Source organism: Neoarius graeffei, chromosome 11 (genome assembly GCF_027579695.1).
Source record: "Neoarius graeffei isolate fNeoGra1 chromosome 11, fNeoGra1.pri, whole genome shotgun sequence".
In the NCBI taxonomy this organism is placed as follows: Eukaryota; Metazoa; Chordata; class Actinopteri; order Siluriformes; family Ariidae; genus Neoarius; species Neoarius graeffei.
In genome coordinates, this window is record NC_083579.1 from 2,257,085 (window position 1) to 2,281,254 (window position 24,170).

Below are 24,170 nucleotides of genomic sequence, written 5' to 3' on the forward strand. Positions count from 1 at the left end.
TTATAAGCCAGTGAAGATAAAATCCACTGAAAGGATTGTCTCGTATCAAGGAAAAAAAAATGTTAAAAATATTTCTCCTGAATATAATAATACTGGCAATATTATTCACATTTATTAAATTTTATTAAATTTTCTCTTGTTTTCCATTTTATTTTTATTTCATTTCATTTCTCTTCTCACTCTGTCTTCCACTCCTGGGTAGCAGAATGCACAGCTGTATATTCATCTGATTTTGTAATACTTTTAAAAACTGCGTTATCTTTTTATGACAATGCGGATCGTTGATCACTTGTTCTTTTGTCTGAGGTTGTTTTTAATTAAATCATTGTCATTTTTTTAAAAGTGTATTACTTTATTCATATTTTAGACAGGCACATTCTTCGCCTCCTTGTTGTGCTGTTTGGGGCCTTTTCAGAATTTCAAGATGGCGGCGGCCGCCCGGCTGTACTGTGTCCTCCGGGTATCATTAGGAGGTGAGGTTTAACCCGGTGGTTTTATTCATTTCAGTAGTTTAAGTGTTGGGGCGATGCTGAATAATAAGCAGCGTGTGTTTGTGCAGGCGGAGGCTGTGTGAGGGCTGTGTGGCGCAGTTACCGTGACAGTAAATTCGGGACGTCTGTAAACGGGCCCTGGCGCGCATGCGCAGTGTGGCGTTGCCATGTGAGAGCAGCAGAAGCTCCTGAATTCCTGGCTGAGTAGATTTCATTAGAGTGTAAACGATGCTGGGTCTGTTCACTAGGGCGCTCCCTGTGTCCTGATGCACTGCATGCATGTGTTGTGATGGAAGAAGCTCCCACATCATGTAGATAAAGGAAAGCTGATATAAGTGCACTGTATAGGGAATAAAGTGGTTTGTATTTTATTGAGTGCATGTCCTGTGGGAGTTTGTGTGGTTTCCAAAATTGTTGCTTCTACACTTCTTTGTAGTTCGCTGCAGATATTATTAATTATTTAATGAATAGTGTCACATTTCCGTGTTAATTATTAGCCACAGATTGTGTGTATCTGAATGAATTTAAAGTCAAAATATAAATTTCAGCATGACAATGTTTGTAGTTCCATCAAACTGTCAGATGCTGGCACTGGACTTAATGCTGCTCCTCATTTGAGCCGAAATCACACAAGAAACATGCACTTAAGTTCAGAATCAAGTTTAACCAAGATATGCCTCTGTTTTAGGGGAAAAAAAAAACAACTCTGCCCCTGCAGCAGCTTCTGAAGAATAGAAATTTCAGTCTGGAGTTACGTCTGAGCTCCGTGTCCTGATGTGTGTAATTTCAGTCCTGAGAGCTGAACTCTGAGAAGCAGAGGTGTTTTGGCTGCAGCTGTCTCATCTTTGTGAAGTGCGCTATGTCTCTGTGCGCTACATAGTTACATCACGTTTATGGCATTTAGCAGATGCTCTTACCCTGAGCGGTGTACAGTATACCCTTCAGCCATTCAAACTGGCAACCTTTTGGTCCAAAAGCTACTTCTCTAACCATTGGGTCATGGCTTTCCTCCACACAGTGCCCTCCATATGACCGTTCTGAGTGTTTTCTGTCTGTCACATTTATAAAACGTTGTGTGTGTGTGTGTGTGTGTGTGTGTGTTAAAGGTGCAAGAACGATTGGGACTTCTGGATTGTTCTGTGTGACTCGGCCCGGTGGACCTCCGATATGTCCTACGCCTGCTGTTCTGGCGTCTCCAGCTGCCTGGAGTCAGACTCGTCACTCCAGCTTCTTCAACAAACGTAAGCAGTGTGTGACCTTTCACTTCATCACATTACCGGAGAGCAGTTGAGAACCGGACACTTTTTTTTTTCTTTTTTTTCTACTCTCACACTCGCAGGTCATGTGACCTGTGAGTGTGAGAGTTGTTTTAAACAGTGTTTATTAAAAAGCTTTGCACATCTGTGCTGATAAAACATCCATAAACACTCACTCAGATTCAGGCACTCATCAAAACCTTGGCGCGCGCACACACACACACACACACACACACACACACACACACACTCACTCCTCCTGGGGTGTGCAAGTGAGAGATTAATGGTTATTAATTGTGTATGGTTGTGTCAGTTAGCATTATGTCATTCCTGTGCAGGAGTGTGTGTGTGTGTGTGTGTTGAGAGCCGCCAGGTTTCTGTGTCCTTTCAAATTAATGCATAACATCAAACAAGTCCCTGTTACACTAACATCACACTGAAGAGGGAACACACACACAATGTGTGTGCGTGTGAGAGAGAGGGGGTGTGCGCACGCGAGGGAGGGAGGGCGGGCGCGAGAGGGTGGGGGTGTGCACGTGCATGTGAGAGAGAGGGTGTGCACGTGCGTGTGTGAGAGGGAGGGTGGGTGGGTGTGTGTGTGCGCGTGTCTGCGAGAGAGGGTGCAGGTGTGCGTGCGAGAGAGGGTGGGTGCGTGCGTGCGAGAGAGGGTGGGCGCGTGCGTGCGAGAGAGGGTGGGCGCATGCACAAGGGGGTTGCATGCACAGGGGGGTGCGCGCGAGAGAGAGAGAGGGCGGGTGCGTGCAGGTGGGCAGGCACGCGAGAGAGAGAGAGGGCGGGTTCGCGCGAGAGGGTGGGGGTGTGCACGTGCGTGTGAGAGAGGGTGGGGGGGGCGCGTGTCTGCGAGAGAGGGTGGGTGGACGTGTGAGAGGGCGGGCGTGCGTGCGTGAGAGGGTGCAGGTGTGCGTGCGAGAGAGGGTGTGCATGTAAGAGGGTGGGCGTGCATGTGTGCCTGAGAGGGTGGGGGTGTGTGTGTGTGAGAGAGAGGGTGCGTGTGCGTGCGTGCGTGTATGTGTGTGTGAGTGAGAGAGAGAGAGAGAGGGTGGGCGTGCGTGCGTGAGAGGTTGGGGGTGTGCATGTGTGTGTGAGAGAGAGGGTGGGGGGGGCGTGTGTGCACGTGTCTGCGAGAGAGGGTGGGTGGGCGTGTGAGAGGGTGCAGGGGTGGGTGGGCGTGTGAGAGGGTGCAGGGGTGGGTGCGCGTGTGCGAGAGGGTGTGTGTTTGTGTGGGAGAGAGAGGGTGTGTGTGTGTGTGTGTGTGTGGGAGAGGGTGTGTGTGTGTGTGTGTGTGTGGGAGAGAGAGGGTGTGTGTGTGTGTGGGAGAGAGAGGGTGTGTGTGTGTGTGTGGGAGAGAGAGGGTGGGTGGGTGTGTGTGGGAGAGAGAGGGTGGGTGTGTGTGTGGGAGAGAGAGGGTGGGTGTGTGTGTGTGGGAGAGAGAGGGTGGGGGGGTGTGCGTGCGGGAGAGAGAGGGTGGGCGCGCGTGCGTGCGAGCGAGAGAGGGTGGGCGCGCGTGCGTGCGAGCGAGAGAGGGTGGGCGCGCGTGTGTGCGAGCGAGAGAGGGTGGGCGCGCGTGCGTGCGTGCGAGCGAGAGAGGGTGGGCGCGCGTGCGAGCGAGAGAGGGTGGGCGCGCGTGCGTGCGTGCGAGCGAGAGAGGGTGGGTGTGAGGGTGGGGTTGTGCGCGCGTGTGTGTGTGTGAGAGAGAGGGTGTGCGTGTGAAAGAGTGTCAGGGTGGGGCTGTGCGCGCGCGTGGGCATGTGTGCGCGTGGGCATGTGTGCGCGTGGGCATGTGTGCGCGTGGGCGTGTGTGCGCGTGGGCGCGTGTGCGCGAGCGAGGGTGGGCGTGTGTGCGCGAGCGAGGGTGGGCGTGTGTGAGAGAGAGGGTGGGCGTGTGTGAGAGAGAGGGTGGGCGTGTGGGAGAGAGAGGGTGGGCGCGCGGGAGAGAGAGGGTGGGCGCATGTGCGCGAGAGCGTGGGTGGGTGTGAGGGTGGGGTTGTGCGCGCGTGTGTGTGAGAGAGAGGGTGTGCGTGTGAAAGAGTGTCAGGGTGGGCGTGTGCGCGCGTGTGTGCGCGAGCGAGGGTGGGCGTGTGTGCGCGAGAGAGGGTGGGCGTGTGTGAGGGTGGGGTTGTGTGTGCGTGTGAGAGAGAGGGTGTGCGTGTGAGAGGGTGTGTGTGTGTGAGAGAAGGTGGGGTTGTGCGCGCGTGTGTGTGTCTGAGTGAGAGGGTGGGCGTGCGTGCATGCGTGCGTGAGAGGGTGGGGTTGTGCACACGTGTGTGCAAGAGAGAGGGTGTGTGTGTGTGAGAGGGTGTGTGAGGGAGAGAGGGTGTGCATGTGCACGTGAGAGGGTGGGTGCGTGCGCGGGTGTGTGTGTGTTAGCAGTGTAAATTGGATTTGAAGCTGTAAAAATGATCTGCAGCAAAAAAAAATCATAATTAAATCTCAAAATATATTGATTTATTCTTTCATTTCTTTAAATATTGTTTGTTTGTGCTCTCTCTCTCTCTCTCTCTCTGACACACACACACAGAAACATTCTGTCTTGTAAAAACAGCACAAACACAAAGCACAGGCATGAACACGGATCAGCTCCAGAGCTGAACACACTGATGATGATGATGATGATGATGATGAGGCGCCGCAGTAAATCAGTTTCCTGTCACACTCGAGTTTCTCTGACCAGTTCATCTGATTATAAACACACTGAATAATGAACCGTATTTATACACCGAGTCACAGTCATACAACTGTGTGTGTGTGAGACAGTGACTGCAGAGGAGCTGTGGCGCGGCGTGTTAGCTGAGAGCGGCGCTGGATCCAGGAAGGGTCGAGGGAAAAGAACCAAACGCAAAATGAAGAAAGACCTGAATCGAGGACAGAACATTGGAGAGGGTAACACACACACACACACACCTTTAAAATTCTCACTTCTGAGCTTTTTTGGTTCTGTTTCTCAAATTGAAACCACAACAGAACCTTTTCACTGAAGATGAATCAAATGAATCAATTTATGAATCATTTACTGAATCAATGCTTCTTTTTCACTTCCTCTTTCTCTTTGTCCTTCATGTCTTCCTCTACTTCCTCCTCCTCCTCCTCCTCCTGCAGGTCGGGGTGGCTTCCTCTGGCCGGGTCTGAATGTTCCTGTAATTAAAGGCGGAACCATCCAGTCCTTCTCCAGACGAGGGGAGGTGGAGCAACAGGAGTTGAGGGCGGAGCTTGAGCGTCAGCGGGACGAGTGGGACAGAAAGAGGAAGATGAAGATAAAGAGAGAGAGGGGCTGGTCAGGAAACTGCTGGGGAGGAATCAGTCTCGGACACCCAGACCCAGGACCGAACGGAGGTGTGTGTGTGTTTTAACCCAGCTGGGTTTAGTTAATGTCTGAAATTTTTCAGTAGCCATGTGCAATAAACCACACACACACACACACACACACACACACACACAAATGCTGTTTATAAAAAAAAAAAATTCTTGTAAATTTACAACTTTAATCTCAGAAATTCTGAAGGTTTTTTCTCTGAAATTTACTATATTGCCCCTCCCTCGGTATATTTTTCTACTCCAGTGATTTTAATTCATGTCTACTTTAATTGCTACAAAAATTTACAATAAATTTTTTCTTGCTCTTGTGTTTTTCAGAAACGTACGAGGATTTTGACTGCCGAGTTATTGAGGTGAGTGAAAGTGTGTGTGTGAGAGAGAGAGATAACAGAAACCTACAGAGGTGTGGTTTTAACGGCCTGTGGAGTCGACTGTTCCCCAGAATAATATTTATTTAGTGTCCAGTGAATCAGAAATGAGCAGCAATTTAATGTTCCAGTTCAACTGAAAACTTTCTGCATTATAAAGCTCATGATTAGCGAAAATAAAATCAGGAGACGGGTCAAATATATTTCTTATTAAAGGCGTAACGTGTGTGTAATAAAATAAACTATAAATAATGTGTAAAATGTCCAGCTGAAGTAAACCCTGTGATCAGCTGCTTCTGTATCGTTACTGACTGGCCCACCTGTTGCATAAGTATTAACCCCCCTGTGGTACTGCAGGAGCTGCTCAGGGAGCAGCACTCGACCCGGTCCTGTCCTCTTTCAAGTGGTGTTTTATTCTTCTCACACACACACACACACACACACACACACACACACACACACACACACACACACACACAGTGTCTGAAAAAGCAGGAGCTTGAGATTCTGCACACCAGCGAGATGAACAGCAGGTCAGCAGTGTGTAGGAGAGTTTAATACAGTGTTTACCTCAACAACAACCTGATGTACAGCGCCGGCGCTGGTCCACACACACCTGATAAAGTGGTAAACCTCATCCCACAGGCCGGAGGAGAGATGGAACAAATCACTGTTTTGTGAATCTCAGATTAAAAAGCATCTGAATCACACAGTCTGAGAAAGAACTCGCCGATTTCAGCTGATTTTATTCCCCTTTTATTCCTGATCTCCATCTTTCCTTTCGCTCTCCGTCACATGACTCTTTGTGCTTTCTCCTTTCTCTCTTTCTTCAACTGCTTTTCAATTTCAATAAAAGCTCTCTGCAGAAGAATTAGTGCTTTCATTCTCCCAGCACTTTCACTGCGACTCCTCAGAAGAAAGATAATCACACTGTGGAGTTTAGTGAAGGTGTTGATTACAATTATTACGACTTGTTTATTCTGCTTCTGAAACCTGAATTTTTATCTCCTGTGGAAAAAAAAAAAAATCAGCCTAAAAATAATCCACAGACCATCAGGCCTTCACTGAGACTGACGCACACATAGGTCACGCCTCTTTCTCTGCTGAGACTGACACACATAGAGGCCATGCCTCCTTCACCGAGGCTGACGCACACAGAGGCCACGCCTCCTTCACCGAGACTGATGCGCACACAGGCCACGCCTCCTTCACCGAGACTGACGCACACACAGGCCACGCCTCCTTCACCGAGACTGACGCACACACAGGCCACGCCTCCTTCACTGAGACTGACGCACACACAGAGGCCACGCCTCTTTCCCTGCTGAGTCTGACACACACAGAGGCCACACCTCCTTCACCGAGACTGACGCACACACAGGCCATGCCTCCTTCACCGAGACTGACGCACACACAGGCCACGCCTCCTTCACCGAGACTGATGCACACACAGGCCACGCCTCCTTCACCGAGACTGATGCACACACAGGCCACGCCTCCTTCACCGAGACTGATGCACACACAGGCCACGCCTCCTTCACCGAGACTGACGCACACACAGAGGCCACGCCTCTTTCCCTGCCGAGTCTGACACACACAGAGGCCACGCCTCCTTCACCGAGACTGACGCGCACACAGGCCACGCCTCCTTCACCGAGACTGACGCTCACACAGAGGCCACGCCTCCTTCACCGAGACTGATGCACACACAGGCCATGCCTCCTTCACCGAGACTGACGCACACACAGAGGCCACGCCTCTTTCCCTGCCGAGTCTGACACACACAGAGGCCACGCCTCCTTCCCTGCCGAGACTGACGCAGGCCACGCCTCCTTCCCTGCCGAGACTGACGCAGGCCACGCCTCCTTCCCTGCCGAGACTGACGCAGGCCACGCCTCCTTCCCTGCCGAGTCTGACACACACAGAGGCCACGCCTCCTTCCCTGGCGAGACTGATGCAGGCCACGCCTCCTTCCCTGCTGAGACTGGCGCAGGCCACGCCTCCTTCCCTGCTGAGACTGGCACAGGCCACGCCTCCTTCCCTGCTGAGACTGGCACACACAGAGGCCACGCCTCCTTCCCTGCTGAGACTGGCACACGCAGAGGCCACGCCTCCTTCCCTGCTGAGACTGGCACACGCAGAGGCCACGCCTCCTTCCCTGAGACTGACACACACACAGAGGCCACAGCACCTTCTCTGAGACTGACACACACACAGAGGCCACACCTCCTTCCCTGCTGAGACTGGCACACACAGAGGCCACACCTCCTTCTCTGAGACTGACACGCAGAGGCCACGCCTCCTTCCCTGAGACTGACACACACACAGAGGCCACACCACCTTCTCTGAGACTGATACACACACAGAGGCCACACCTCCTTCTCTGAGACTGACACACAGAAGCCACACCTCCTTCCCTGCTGAGACTGGCGCACACACAGAAGCCGCGCCTCCTTCTCTGAGACTGACACACAGAGGCCACGCTTCCTTTCCTGCTGAGACTAAGACAAAGGCCACGCCTCCTTCACTGAGACTGATACACACAGAGGCCACGCCTCCTTTCCTGCTGAGACTGAGACAAAGGCCACGCCTCCTTCCCTGAGACTGACGCACACAGAAGCCACACCTCCTTCCCTGCTGAGACTGACGCACACAGAGGCCACACCTCCTTCCCTGCTGAGACTCTCTCAGTGTGATGTTCGTTCTCTCTGTAACTATGGAGGATGTGAGGAGATGATTCAGGAGCCATGTTATTTTAAATATCAATAATAGTACCGTCTCATACAGTGTTATACTCACTCTCTCTCTCTCTCTCTCTCTCACACACACACACACCTGGAGTAAGTGACAGATTTAGAGCTGGTTGGAACTCCTGTCCACTTATAAAGGTGCATTAATTAAATCAGAAGCTTCCAGGAAGCTGTAGAGACTCTGCCAAGGACATGGAGTTTACTGCCAACACTGAGAGACGAACTGAGAGGAAGTAGTAAAGAGTTAGAGTTGGACAGAGAGAGAGAGAGATGTTCTCCTCTGAAGAGAAAGTGTGCCTCCTTCAGGGGATAAAGTCTACGCCCTGATAAATCTGCAGCGTCTGACGTCTGCAGTGTGTGTGAGGGTCCAGAGCATGGAGTTCTTCCTCTTTATTGGGCGAAAGTTAAATTCAGCCTGAAGTTTGCCTCATCCTCTTCATGTGTGTCTTCTGAAGCGTAAAATCTCTGTGGTGGTTTTTGAGGTCAAAGCTCTGTGTTTTCTGACAGCTGAAGCTGTGCTCCTCTGAGCCCGAATGTCTGCTGGCTGGCTGTTTTCTCTGATCCTTGAAGCTGACTCTTTATTGGCCCAAAGTCTCTTTGGGCCTCTTTTCTAGCCCAGAACTTCAGGGCAAACAAACTTCCACATTCCAGGAACCAAGGTCTCTTGAGCAGCCTCTTCCCAGGACCCATGTCGACCCCTTTCTTCAGTTTGAGGTTGAGTTTTTCCTGGGGACAGATTTCAGGCTCAGGCTTGACCTTTTTCTTAGGTTTGTGCTCAACATTTTTCTTGGTCCTCAGAATTGAGGTTGATCTTTTTCCCGGGACCGAGGTTGGCTTCTTCGTTGAGATTGAAGCCACCCTTTTACCAGAGGTCAAGATCAGACGTTTTCTTAGTTTTGAGGTTGGTATTTTTCCTGGGCCTGAGGTCAACCTCTTCCTTGGAATTAAAGTCATTGTTTTTCCTGGGACTGAGATCAGCCTGGTTCTCAGAATTGAGGTTGAGCTTTTTCCTGGGCCTGAGGTCAACTTCTCTCATCAGCTCCTTCTTAGGACAGAGGTTGACCTGTTCCTCAGAATTGAGGTTGAGCTTTTTCCCGGGTCCAAGATCAGCCTCTTCCTGGGACCAAGATCGGCTTTGTTGAGATTGAGGTCATCCTTTGTTCTCGGGTTTGATGATTGACCTCTTCTGAGGAACGTGCAGATGGTTTGCTGATCTCAGTATAAATATGATGAGTTTATTAGATTTTCTGTTTTTATTTTTGTTGCCTGACTGGATAAAAAAGAGTTCTTGGTGGTCCACTCAGACTTTCTGGGTTCTATTGTATGTACACACACACACACACACACACACACACACACACAGAGTTTCCAGTTTTAGCTGTGAAAAGCTCTCATCCCTGCAGTCTTGCTGAACTTCCTCCGTTCCCTCGCTCTTCTCCTCCCCAGGAACTCTGTTCTATTGTTTTGCCTAATTAGCCTCCGCGATTACGTTTTGTACTTTGCATTTTCTTTTAAATTGCTCGTTGTGCTTCAGGACAAACTCGTGTTTGTGTTGTGTGTGAATGGAAGCGGTATATCTGCATTACTGTGCTTTTCTCTACAAGCCTCTGCAGTAAAGACAGAAACAGCAACGACGATAAAACACAGGCGCTTTAACGACCGCGCCAAATTAATTACCATGCAGGAAGAGTCACGCTCCCTTTATTCTCTCATCTCCATCTATCTGTCCATCTCCCCCCTCTCTCCCTCCATTCATCCCTCCACTCACATTCTCCCAGTCGCTAAATTAAAATTGTTCTGCGCGTCTCGGTAATGGGTTTGGACTCAGACACTACTGAGCCATATTCATTACCATCAGTGAAATCAGAGCTGACCTGAACACAAAGCAACGTTTACATCCGGCCATCTGTAGACCATCTCAATATCCGCTAATCCCCAAGAAAGGAACTGCGTTTTACTGTAAGGTAATCCACTGATTAACCTTTGACCTTTAGGATGTCTTTATAACACTTTAGATGTCATGTTTGTGAGGAAGTGAACTCGCTGTGCTGGGTCTCTGAGGGGCGGAGCTGGAAATAATGTGTAATTTGGTGGAAATCTGCATGCTCAGTGTTTAATATCTCACACAGCTTAAGGGTCTCTTTTTGCCTCTAGAGTCGTGTGAAGTGTGTTTTGTTTCATTAAAATGATAATTATGTGTCAAGTTAACGAACACCAGGATTGGATAATGACATGGCCCAGGCTAATAAGCAGATTTCCGTGTGTATGTGTGCGCGCACGCGCTTAATTCCCACACTGTTTATGACTTGAAAATAATTTATCTAAATTCGCGTTCTCTTCCACAGCTAATCACTCACACACACACACACACACACACACACACACACACACACACACTGCATTTCCTGGTTAGTCTACAGGGAGGGGGAGGGGGAAGCATGAATAATTTATGCTCATTTCATAATAAACTTGATGGAGATTTGAAAACCAGCCTCTTTACATCTCGCTCTCATTTTTCTGACTGTAAAAATACTAAAGATTGAAAGCAGCAGATGAACTGATCAGATTTTGGAATTGATTCATACGGGGGCAAGGTCACAGCAAGGTTAAATGTCTGAGAGAGTTTATCTTCAATAGCTTTCATCCTGTTTGAAGTATATTTTAAGAGTTTACATTACATTAATAACTTGTAAGTGGCAGAGGCATCCTAATCCTCGTCCCCGTCCTCATCTCCATCCTAGTCCCTGTCCTCGTCCCCGTCCTGTCCCTCATCCGTTCCATTTGTGTCGGGTTCTATTTGTTTTATTCCAAAACAATGTTGTTGTTGTTGTTGTTGTTTTTAAGTTAATTTGTACTCTCTCCATTGCTTCTCTTTTCTTTATCATTCAGCAGTCTGTAAAAAGAGAGAGAGAGAGCTCTGATTTTCTGTTAAATCTATCACAGCAATCTTTCACATTTTGCATCTGTTTTTGTTTTTGTGTTTTCGCGGTATTAGAGCTGTGTTACTTCCGCCTACAGTGAAGTCACGTGTATTCCCGCTGTTGTACGTTATTGTACAGTACAGTATGAACCCTCTGCTGTCTAAACAACACACTTACAGCTCAGAGAATCTCAGAGATTACACAGCCTGAAAATAATCACCTTTCATTTATGATTTCACTGATTTGAATTGTCAGAAATTTGTTCTGTGATTTATCGTAACGCGATATCGTTACATGCCTCGTTAGCATGCACGGATCATCTTTTGTAGATCACATCACAGTGCAGTGTAGAATAAAGGCATCTATAAAATAATGTGTGTTGAATGGAGTATCTACAGAGTGAAGGTAATAATTGTGTGTGGTGTTCCTGTAATTATTCACCCCCTTAGACTTTCCCACATTATGTCGTGTGACTGAAACCCGGAGCTGCTGGATGAGATGAGATGAGATGAGACGTGAGGAAAAGTTTGTGACCCAAGGCAGACATTTTTGTTTTTAAAGCTCATATGAGAGAGAACTGATTAAACTCTTATGTGATAGATCAGGACTTTGAGCTGTTCTAACACACACACACACACACACACACACACACACACACACACACACACACACACTCTTGGGTTCTCCAGTGTGCTCAGGGTCATTATTCTGTTGGAAGGTCAAGCTCTGCCCCTAAGTCTGAAGTCTCTCACAGACTGGAACAGGTTTTCTACTGGAATTGTCCTGTATTTGTCTCCATCCCTCTCACCTTCAACCCTGCTGATGAAAAGCAGTTACACATGATGTGATGCTGCCACCACCATGCTTCACCAGGTTGATCGTGTTCTTAGTGTTGGGCTTACGCCAAATGCAGCGCTTTGTACCAAGCCCACAAATTTAATTTTGTTCTCCTCAGACCAGAGACACCTTTCCACATGTTTACTGAGACTGTGTGGAGCGTTCATCACATTAAGCTTTATGTTTCTCAGAAATCAGTAAGTAGTCAGGCTTCCTGGAGAAATCGCTGCTCATGTTCAGCTTGTAACGAGGCGGGATTTTGGGCAGTTAAGAGCGTTACTGGTCCTGCTAATCATATAACATTATCCACTTTGAGTTATAAACTTTACAGACTGACACTTTAACATGTGTGTGTGTGGGGGGGGGGGTCGGAGGGGAGGGTTCCATTGGAGCTCAGCCCCTTCCCCTTACCGATTGTGAAGACTCTGAACTCAGCACTCTGTCCATCTCCATCTACTCACTTCTGATGTCTGACAGCACAGACAAGAAATACAGTACATACGGTACGAGGGCTCTGGGTGGCACGGTGGTGTAGTGGTTAGCGCTGTCGCCTCACAGCAAGAAGGTCCGGGTTCGAGCCCCGTGGCCGGCGAGGGCCTTTCTGTGCGGAGTTTGCATGTTCTCCCCGTGTCCGCGTGGGTTTCCTCCGGGTGCTCCGGTTTCCCCCACAGTCCAAAGACATGCAGGTTAGGTTAACTGGTGACTCTAAATTGAGCGTAGGTGTGAATGTGAGTGTGAATGGTTGTCTGTGTCTATGTGTCAGCCCTGTGATGACCTGGCGACTTGTCCAGGGTGAACCCCGCCTTTCGCCCGTAGTCAGCTGGGATAGGATCCAGCTCGCCTGCGACCCTGTAGAACAGGATAAAGCGGCTACAGATAATGAGATGAGATGAGATGAGACGAGCGCTCTGAGGTCAGACACGAGGAAGAGAAGCCAGGAAAAGAAATCTGTGGGGTGGGGGGCAAATGAAAGGAAACGAGACAGGAAAGAGGGAAACATGGGAAATAAAATTGAAAGGAAATGGAGTAGGGTTAGGGTGGGGGAGAGAGAGAGAGAGAGAGAGAGAGAGAGAGCTGATCTGGATGAAGAGGAACAGGTAGAAGGGGAGAGATGGAAACTGTTATAGCCAGAAGTGGGATAGAGAGAACTCTGGAATGAGGAAATGTAGGAGACAGAAAAACGAGTGCTCTGGAGCAGACGGAATGAGGGAACATGGAAAAGAGAAGAGGAGATGAGGGATGATCAGTGGGGGAGTGATCGCAGAGCTGAACCATGCTCAGTTGTTTTATTATCAACACACACACACACACACAAACTTGATGGCCATAATATCACTCAGTGGAGCAGATGTTGAATAATGCATGAGGAGAGACTGCTATTGATTTCATGGATTGTTCTCTCTCTCTCTCACACACACACACACACTCCATACACACACACACAGATTTTCTGATTATTTTGGAAAGATACCATGAAAAAATTATGATATTTGGTTGTTTACTTGTTTTTATTCTGCATCATACAGAGGCAGTAAAACTCTGAGAGAGAGAGAGGCTGCAGTCGCTGAGCTCATGTCACTTAGTGGAGTCGCACTGCCCCCTGGTGGTAGTGAGACAGTATTACACCACAGGGATTCTCACTGGTGTTACCCTTATCTTGTGTGTGTGTGTTGATTGACAGGTGAAGAGTGTGTTCAACATGACTGCAAAAGAGGGCAGGAAAAGATCAATTAGTGCTCTTGTTGCTGTGGGCAACGGTAATGGAGCTGCAGGTGAGTGATAATGTACACCTGTCTCTCTCTCTCTCTCTCTCTGTCTGTCTGTCTGTCCCTCTGTCTGTGTCTCTCTCTCTGTCCGTCCCTCTCTCGTGTGTGTGTGTTTAACATGCTGTTGTGTTTGCAGGTTTTGCTTTGGGAAAGGCCGCAGACCGAACCACAGCCCTGAGGAAGGTGAGTTTTCACACACACACACAGTGACAGTTATTACTGTAGCTTCGTCAGTTGGTTATATAATGATAAACGAGTGTGAATTGAATCTACTGGGTTTTGATGTCAGTTGAATCTCATAAACAGAAGAAAGCTCCGCCCACAGCCTCGTGTCATTCGGCCACGCAGCCTCTCAGAAAACATTCTCACGCTAACCACGAGTCACATCAGACCTGGAGCGTAGCCACTGTAGTACACAGCGTGTGAGCTCTCACATTTTAATACTTTTATTTGGATCTAAACACAAGGAAATTTCTTATTACAGATCCAAATACTGATGGAAGTAATTTCATAGGATTAGTAAGAACAGGTCAATCACAAAATGTCATGTGCTATCCATTAACGAGGACAGGTCAATCACAAAGCGTCCCATACTATACATTACACTGGATTGATAGTTTGGGGTAAACATGTAAAAATAGGCGTGGTTAAGGGTACACATGGCATCTCCTCCTCCAGATTGCTATGCTGCCTATTACGGCAGAGATTGAACAATACTTGGCAAGTTTTTTTTTGAATTGTCCTTCTTCAGTCCACAGAACTGCAGCCCACGCAGGGCAAATCTATGTCCGTGTCCCAGGCTGCCAAACACTAGAACAACAAGTTTACACCTCTAGCCCTGGTTTGTGACTGCATCCAAAAGCGGCTGGTATTTTAAACGCTTGGAGTGGTAACAAGTGTCCCTGTATAAATCAAAACAACAACCTGTTTCCACAAAAATCACATTCTTATTGTCAGCGTCTATAATGGTGATGTCAGGGGTGTTTGGAATGTTACTAAAGGGGGCGTCTTCATGATTAGCGCTAAACCAGTCCGTTTTTACTGCACAGTGGTTATGGGTTTTTATTGAAAGTCCGTGCACCTCTTTTGTTACCAGGTCCACCAACCTGTCATGCCGTGCTATATAGAGACCTTTATAAAAGTTGCACCCATTTAAAATGTGTGCAGCTGCATCATTGTGATGGGTAGTGAGATGGAGAACGCAATGTGGATACCAGATGGCCAGGTTAGATTTAGTCGGTAGCACTTGAAGACGGGCTTTGATGGTAAAAATGAGGATATCCTCGCCGACTGAGGTGTTGGAGTATACAGTATGAGACAGGGAGTGATTTGCGTATGGTAAACATGCCAGTTTCCCCTGTAGCCTGAGGCCTGTCCGATGTTCTGCGCTCTGAGATCGCCAAATTTTGAGTATGGCTGCTCTCGCACTTTCAGTTGGTAGCTCTTGTAACGTGTCGTGGAGTTTGTAAGTGACGCGGGGGTAGGTGGGCGGGTCTGTTACAACGTTTTGAAGCGCCACTGGTGCACTGTCTGGTCTCGCCCACTCGCCACAGGTTTAATCCCATACGATTACATAAATCGTTTAGATCAAGCCAATCAGATCGCACCCCGAATCCCGCAGCTTTGATGTTTAGTTTGCCATTGTTTTTAATTTGAAACCCCAAAAACTGCTCTTCACCCTCCCTGGCGACTGGAACTTTGCGCCTGTTCAGATGTTGTATAAGAGATGCACGAGCCGTCTGTCTCACTGTCAGGTCGCTGTTATGTAGCATGTTCAGGAGGTGGCTGGTTCTCGTGGCCGTGTATACCCACTCAACGTTCGCAATACCCAGACCACCATCCTTTCGTGACTGAAAGATGATGTCTCTAGTTGAGTGCGTATTAAGGCCAAGCCACTTCCTTACCAGTTGCACCGTTTTATTGTTTAGATCTATGAGTGTCTTCTGTGGAATATGGACATTGGTGAATAAATGCTGAATTTTCGCCAAGGCGATTTCTCTGGTGGCCTGAAGCTTCATGATGATGGGTAAGGGGCTGGAGTCAGTGAGATCCAGCCAATTTGAATATTCGGTGGTAAGCTCCGCCAGTTGTTCTTGCCAGTCTCTCACACACACGCCCCGTCTCTCATACCCCTTTTCCACCAAATCAGTTCCAGGGCTGGTTCGGGGCCGGTGCTGGTTCACAACTCGTTCAACTTGCGAGCCAGCTGAGAACCAGTTTGCTTTTCCATCGCTCGCGGAGCTAAGAGAAGCCACGTCATTACGTCACTGTATACGTCATTACGTCGCTGTATGCATCACTTACGTCGCTACGTTTGCATAAACCTTGGCGCGAATATCGAAGCAAAAACAACACGGAAGCAGCAGCAGCAGCAACAACAGCAATAATAATGGATGACTTCGCGTTTGTACAGCTGCTGCTTCTCGTCGCTTAAAAATGGCGATCTTTCGCGGTCTTGTTATTGTTGTTGGTCTTAACAACTCCGCCCCCCCGCTGACGTAAGCGGTTCTTTCCTCTGGCCCAGCAGAGAGTTGGTGCTAGCCTGGAACCGGTTTTTCTGGCCCCAGAGCCAGTTCTTTGTCAGTGGAAACAGAAAACCCGGTTCCAAACTAAGCACTGGCCCCGAACCAGCCCTGGAACTGATTTAGTGGAAAAGGGTCATCAGTGCTCTGAGCCGCAGGTTCTAACCCACACCTGTGTGCTGCACTTGATGTAAGTCACACTCGCACCTCAAACGGTTCAGACGTGTGTCGTGTGTTGATCTGGCCGGAGAATAAACACTAACTACCTTCAGAGGGAAGAGGAAACCTACAAAATAAAATTACCATGAAGGAGTTAAATACTAGGGTGGTCCTGAACTGTATGGGAAATTTTGTTTTTTACCAAAACATTCCGACCACCCTACAATTTTTTTTTACATAGGCTTAAAGAAGGCAACAAGCAAAATTTCAGGAAAATTGGTTAATATTTAGAGGCGCCACACGAGGTTGCAAATCGGGTTAAGCCATTAGCATTAGTTGGTGCGTAGACTGTTGCAGAGAAGATCTCAAACCCCCAAAAAGTCACAGTTCTAGAGGGAATATGCCATTTCTGTGAAAAAGAAGAGGCAGGAAGAGTTTATAGACTGATAGAAGGTTCACTTTCATGCACTAAGGGGTTCTTAAACAACGAGCACTGATCGTAATATGCTGATGAAGTTGTGAATGTTTTTCTTTCTATGTTTTTCAGACGGCTAGCAACAGTAATACAAGTAGCACCGGTGGTGCAAAGCACAAAACCAGAAAGGACAATTATGTTTGGTTAATCGGTCGCACTTCCAAGGAACTGTCTGGGAGAAAGCTTCCTTCTGCTCGGGAAGTCCTTAGTGTGTTCTTTTATCTCCACAAGATACCAGAATACCGAAGGGTTTAGAAAATCACAGACAAGTAATAGCTGTTGTTACTGTGAACACAGGAAGTTATATTACTGTATTGTTTGTATTAATATGAAACAGTTAATAAGCCACATTATTTTATATTGTGTCTTGAGTGAAAACTTTAATGGCTTTGCGGCACCTCTAAACATTGTTCAATCTTAACCAAATTTCGCACAATAACTTCTTTTAGGTAAGGTGGTCGTAACAAAATCCTAAAAAAAAAATTTTGGGACCACCCTATTAAATACGGTCATGTGGAAAAGAAAGTACACCCTCCTTCAATTCTCTTTTTATTCATCAGGACCTGAAGAACGTGTGTGTGTGTGTGTGTGTGCTCCTCCTCAACAACTTCTATAAACTAACAAATAGCAAACAACCTCAGGTGACCAAAAAGCTCAATGGATTTCAGGACGTAGTCATTTTCCTCCAGAGACGGTTTCTAGAAGTTGTCGAGGAGCTCATGAGTTCTTTATATCCTGATAAAGAGACGGAGAATCGAAGGAAACACGAGTTCTGACTGTAGGTGAGCGTGATGGTGCAGGTCTCTGATTGGCTGATCCGGTTCACAGAGAAAAGGGACAGACTGGCGTAGGGTTAAATGTAACCTGAGGCATGTTATAGATTGTTAATGTGTGTTTGTGATGCTGAATATTTGGTTCCACAACACACACTTTCTGCAGGAACGGCTCTCTCTAGTCCACGTTAGACACTGATGTGTGTTATACTGTATTTTCTAGATTACATTTTACAATATAAAAGTGTGTATTTCTATATTCTGTTTAACGTTGACCGATTAACATGTTAATATCAGAGTGTGTCGTCTGCTTGTGTGTAAGAACGTGTTAATGTTGATGTCGTTGTCCAGGTTACGCTATTCGACAGCTGCTGCAGTGCGGTCACATTTACATGTTCACATGAAAATTAATCCTCATTTACGTACATATAAACCTTCTGTTATTTTCAGGCTAAGAACAGAGCGATGCACTACCTCTACTTCATTGAGAGATACAACGACCACACCAGTGAGTCGTGTGTGTGTGTGTGTGTGTGAGAGAGAGAGAGAGAGAGAGAGAGAGCGTGTGTAACTGTATTTGTTCTCCTCTTGTTGTAGTTTATCATGATATCGAGTCAACCTTCAAGAGAACCACACTGCGCATGAAAAAACAGAACAAAGGTAAAATTAAAAGATGATAATAATAGTTGCGCAGGTTACATTGGCTCTTATTTGCGTTGTTGTGCTAACGCTAGCTCAGAGTTACAGTTGATATGTTGAGATGTAAACAGTGGTGAATTCTCTCACGAATAAAACAGCCTGAATTTGAGTAACGTGAATTCCTGGTCAGGGCAGCAGTGACTTTCGTGCACCAGGAGGTGTTAATATGAGGGGTGTTCACACGGCACATATTTGCATCGATGCTGCACCGATGTATCTTGTTGCGATATATCTTACACCGGTGTAAATTTTGTGGAGCGTTCACACGTCACAAACCTGCTTACTAGAGAGAAGCGTGTTAGCACCGGTGCAGCCCCACTTGCGTTCACACGGCAGTTTTTGCGACCGTGCTATAGAGGGCTACCGCGTGACGTCACCGGACCGCGAGATTTTATTAGGGCGCCATTTTGGAAGACCAAGTACATACATACTACATACTCACAATATAAAACAAAGTACGTGCGAGAGTGAAGTGACACGATGGCTGATAATTCTGGTTATGTGAGTACATTACCAGCTGCAGAAAGGGCACGGTATGTGGAGAAACTGGCTGTGATTGATGGGTTTGACCCATATGATAAGACTCGGGGCAAGGGAGAATGGAAACATAAGGAGGACCGGACACCAATTCTGCCATCTGTTTGCTACCCAGACATTGTAAACTATTTGTTGTTTCCACCCAGTGCCTACACTGCTGATGACTTGAAAGCCTACAGAGGCCTACAGGCTTACAGTTATGTTGTTAGTGGCTTGGGTCATGATATTACAGCTGTTATTAAGAATAACCTACACATAGTTATGGCCAAGATAATCTTGTTGATATCTTTTAATAATATATCTTTTCAGTTGAAAAATTAATACTTTTTGTTCCTATTAAGGTATCCATAATTTAGGTTAATTTATCCAAATTATACATATGTATTTATGATATATGCCTACACAACAACTATGCTTTATTTATATAATAGGAGGGAGAGCAAGCCCCAAACCATCCTAAATTATTATTATTATTATTATTATTAAATTGTAGAAGTCTGGGAGGCTTGCTCCTCATACAGTTATCAACTTGGGGCCAATTTAGCATGTTTTAAATCTGAATTTCTTGCGTTTGCTTACCTCAAAGTGTCCGCAGATCATGCACAGACTTATCCATTATATCCACAGTTTTTTGCCAAGTCTCACACAGGTTTCTTTCAAGTCTACTGTTGGGCCAATAAATCATAAATAAAACAGCTCAGATTTGTGTGTTTAAGTCGTTTGCCACTCCACTTTATTCTCGTGGGTTCACATACCGCTGCCGTTATTTCCCCCTAATCACGAGTTTGTTGGTCTTCCAAAATGGCTCAGGGTTTGTTTACTTCCGGTTTCGGGTGACGTCAGTGAAATCCCTCTATACGATAGTAATAATGCGGAAATGAAATATGCGCATGCGTGAAAATGTACTTCCTTTTCCCGGTTGTCATGGCATCACCAAGCGCCGGGAAAACAACGTGGATGAAGACACCAGTGTTGCCAGATACTGCTGACGTTTTCCAGCCCAAAATATGTTCAATTCTGCCAAAATGCACTTAAAACCGCCCAATCTGGCAACACTGGAAGACACGCAGTTCTGTTGTTGTTGATATTCGCCATTTTGGAAGCGCAAAATACCAGGATGCAAATTATGCAATGCTCGTATGTAATCAACTCTCCTGACGCGTAGTGAGTCGACCCCTGTAGTGTTCAGACGCCCCATTTTATATCGGTGCTGCCCCGCAAACTAGCATTTACTCCGGAGTAAATTTCTTAAACCACCTCCCGAGCAGGGTTAGATTTGCACCGGTTTAAGCAGCTTTCAGGGGTGACACCGCTATAACTTTGTACCGTGTGAACGCTCTACCGGGGCAGCCCCGGTGCTACACCGGAGTAAAAGTTGCCGTGTGAACACCCCTATAAACACCACTAGCTCATTAGCTTCACGCGGAGTGCCGCTGTCTGAAAAAACGTCTCTGAGATTCTTCTGTGCTGTTGGATTTCATCCATCTTATTCCGGATCAGTTGGAAGTTTGTGAGGAGGATTGTCAGAAGCAGTGGTTTGAAAAGGTTAGCTTTTATCCCAGCGCACGCCAGCTCACTCGACTCGTTTCTGCTTCCACTCGCAGCGTCGTCTCCTCAGCCTCTCTGTTGCTGCCAGAGTCCTGGATTTACACCAAATGCCTTTTCAACTGATCTCAGAGTCACAGAAAAATTTCCACTGTCGGAATAAAATCCTGAGAGTTTTGCTGGCGCCGTGTCGCTCCCGTATTCTCCATCGTCTGGTGGAAGGTGGTCAGGACGGCGGTCTTGGGTCGGCTTTTTCTCATCTTGACATTTCAATAAAATCAACCGATTAATATTAATATTACCTTCATTCATGGTTCATGGAAATAGTGACACTGCAGAATCCCAGATTTTTACAGACTCGGGGATAATCACTGAAACTCGTTTGGCGTTACGAATGGATGACTGATTTCACTTTGTCTTTAGATGCGAGATCATATCAGACTTCAGTCTTTTCAGTTTTTAGAATGTGGTTAACATTAGTCAAAGAAAACAACTCGGAAAATAAAAAAGGTCAAAGCCGCGGCGTCCCTGTGCACCGCCATGTTGCCTGAACCCTCCGTCAATTTCACACGTTTATGTAACATACATACATTTAAAGTTATATGTATTATTATACAAAGTGTGTATATGTTGAGTTTTACATTTTAAATTATAGGGAATTATACATGATAATAATCAAATAGAACTGAGTCAATACAAAATAATGGCAGAAGTGTAGTAGGTGATTGTTTCGTTTGTGTGTGTGTGTGTGTGTGTGTGTGTGTGTGTGTGTGTGTGTGTGTGTAGGATACAGTCTGCACTGTCACAGGGCTGTAATAACTCTGTGTAAACTCATTGGGATTAAGGACATGTACGCTAAAGTGGAGGGATCAGTCAACCTGCTGAACATCACCCGCGCGCTCTTCCAGGGCCTGGCCAATCAGGTGAGAGCTTCATCACCATGGAGACATGATGAGCCAATCATTAACAGGGCTGTACAGTGGGACGTGTGGATCGCTCATGCTATGAAAACATGGGTCAGAGGGATGAGTGAAGGGACCGCAGCAGTGTGTGTGTGTGTGTGTGTGTCTCTCTCACCAGAGAAAATCAGGAATAAAATTCTCACCAGTGTTTATTGTTTGAAGTCTAATAATCCTCTCGTTAAGTGGGTGTTCAGTGTGGGATTAATCCGAACCCACCCTCAGCTCCCCGTTGTGGTGTAATGCTGCTCTCCCTCACCCCGCGCTGCGGCGTCTCACTCATCTGTTCACGGAGATATTTAAAGTTGACGGAGTGTCAGCCAGAGCGCAGAAATGAAGACTTAAGCTCCGTTAAATTTTATTTGTAAAGTGTTGTGAACAGTGGACGCCGTCACAGAGCAGCTGTACAGAAACATACTGCTGTATCGTTACACTGAAACACACACACACACACACACACACAGCAGCTGTACAGAAACATACTGCTGTATCGTTACACTGAAACACACACACACACACACAGAGCAGCTGTACAGAAACATACTGCTGTATCATTACACTGAAACACACACACACACACACACACAGCAGCTGTACGGAAACATACTGCTGTATCATTACACTGAAACACACACACACACACACACACACAGCAGCTGTACAGAAACATACTGCTGTATCATTACACTGAAACACACACACACACACACACACAGCAGCTGTACAGAAACATACTGCTGTATCATTACACTGAAACACACACACACACACACACACACACACACACACACACACACACACAGCAGCTGTACAGAAACATACTGCTGTATCATGACACTGAAACACACACACACACACACACACAGCAGCTGTACAGAAACATACTGCTGTATCATTACACTGAAACACACACACACACACACACACACACACACACACACACAGCAGCTGTACGGAAACATACTGCTGTATCATTACACTGAAACACACACACACACACACACACACACACACACACACACACAGCAGCTGTACGGAAACATACTGCTGTATCATTACACTGAAACACACACACACACACACACACACACACAGCAGCTGTACAGAAACATACTGCTGTATCATTACACTGAAACACACACACACACACACACAGCAGCTGTACGGAAACATACTGCTGTATCATTACACTGAAACACACACACACACACACGCACACACACACACACACACAGCAGCTGTACGGAAACATACTGCTGTATCATTACACTGAAACACACACACACACACACACACACAGCAGCTGTACGGAAACATACTGCTGTATCATTACACTGAAACACACACACACACACACACACACACACAGCAGCTGTACGGAAACATACTGCTGTATCATTACACTGAAACACACACACACACACACACACACACACACAGCAGCTGTACAGAAACATACTGCTGTATCATTACACTGAAACACACACACACACACACACACACACACAGCAGCTGTACGGAAACATACTGCTGTATCATTACACTGAAACACACACACACACACACACACACACACACACAGCAGCTGTACAGAAACATACTGCTGTATCATTACACTGAAACACACACACACACACACACACACACACACACACACACACACACACACACACAGCAGCTGTACGGAAACATACTGCTGTATCATTACACTGAAACACACACACACACACACACACACACACACACAGCAGCTGTACGGAAACATACTGCTGTATCATTACACTGAAACACACACACACACACACACACACACACACACACAGCAGCTGTACAGAAACATACTGCTGTATCATTACACTGAAACACACACACACACACACACACACACACACAGCAGCTGTACGGAAACATACTGCTGTATCATTACACTGAAACACACACACACACACACACGCACACACACACAGCAGCTGTACAGAAACATACTGCTGTATCATTACACTGAAACACACACACACACACACAGCAGCTGTACGGAAACATACTGCTGTATCATTACACTGAAACACACACACACACACACACACACACACACAGCAGCTGTACAGAAACATACTGCTGTATCATTACACTGAAACACACACACACACACACACACACACACACACACACACACACACACACAGCAGCTGTACGGAAACATACTGCTGTATCATTACACTGAAACACACACACACACACACACACACACAGCAGCTGTACGGAAACATACTGCTGTATCATTACACTGAAACACACACACACACACACACACACACACACACACACACAGCAGCTGTACAGAAACATACTGCTGTATCATTACACTGAAACACACACACACACACACACACACACACAGCAGCTGTACGGAAACATACTGCTGTATCATTACACTGAAACACACACACACACACAGCAGCTGTACGGAAACATACTGCTGTATCATTACACTGAAACACACACACACACACACACACACACACACAGCAGCTGTACAGAAACATACTGCTGTATCATTACACTGAAACACACACACGCGCACACACACAGCAGCTGTACGGAAACATACTGCTGTATCATTACACTGAAACACACACACACACACACAGCAGCTGTACGGAAACATACTGCTGTATCATTACACTGAAACACACACACACACACACACACACACACAGCAGCTGTACAGAAACATACTGCTGTATCATTACACTGAAACACACACACACACACACAC

The 24,170-nt window shown here is 46.8% G+C and overlaps 1 protein-coding gene across 1 annotated transcript in view; it reads left to right on the forward strand.

The window, feature by feature from the left end:
* The first annotated feature begins 372 nt into the window (after positions 1-372).
* Positions 373-24,170, forward strand: part of mrps5 (mitochondrial ribosomal protein S5) — a 50,157-nt gene continuing 26,359 nt past the window's right edge. The window contains exons 1-10 of the mRNA XM_060933243.1: positions 373-473; positions 1,598-1,732; positions 4,523-4,648; positions 4,865-5,098; positions 5,399-5,433; positions 13,638-13,728; positions 13,859-13,905; positions 18,102-18,159; positions 18,249-18,311; positions 21,219-21,355. Of these exons, the coding sequence (XP_060789226.1) occupies positions 425-473; positions 1,598-1,732; positions 4,523-4,648; positions 4,865-5,098; positions 5,399-5,433; positions 13,638-13,728; positions 13,859-13,905; positions 18,102-18,159; positions 18,249-18,311; positions 21,219-21,355 (975 nt within the window). The 5' untranslated portion in view covers positions 373-424. The remainder of the gene's footprint in view (positions 474-1,597; positions 1,733-4,522; positions 4,649-4,864; positions 5,099-5,398; positions 5,434-13,637; positions 13,729-13,858; positions 13,906-18,101; positions 18,160-18,248; positions 18,312-21,218; positions 21,356-24,170) is intronic.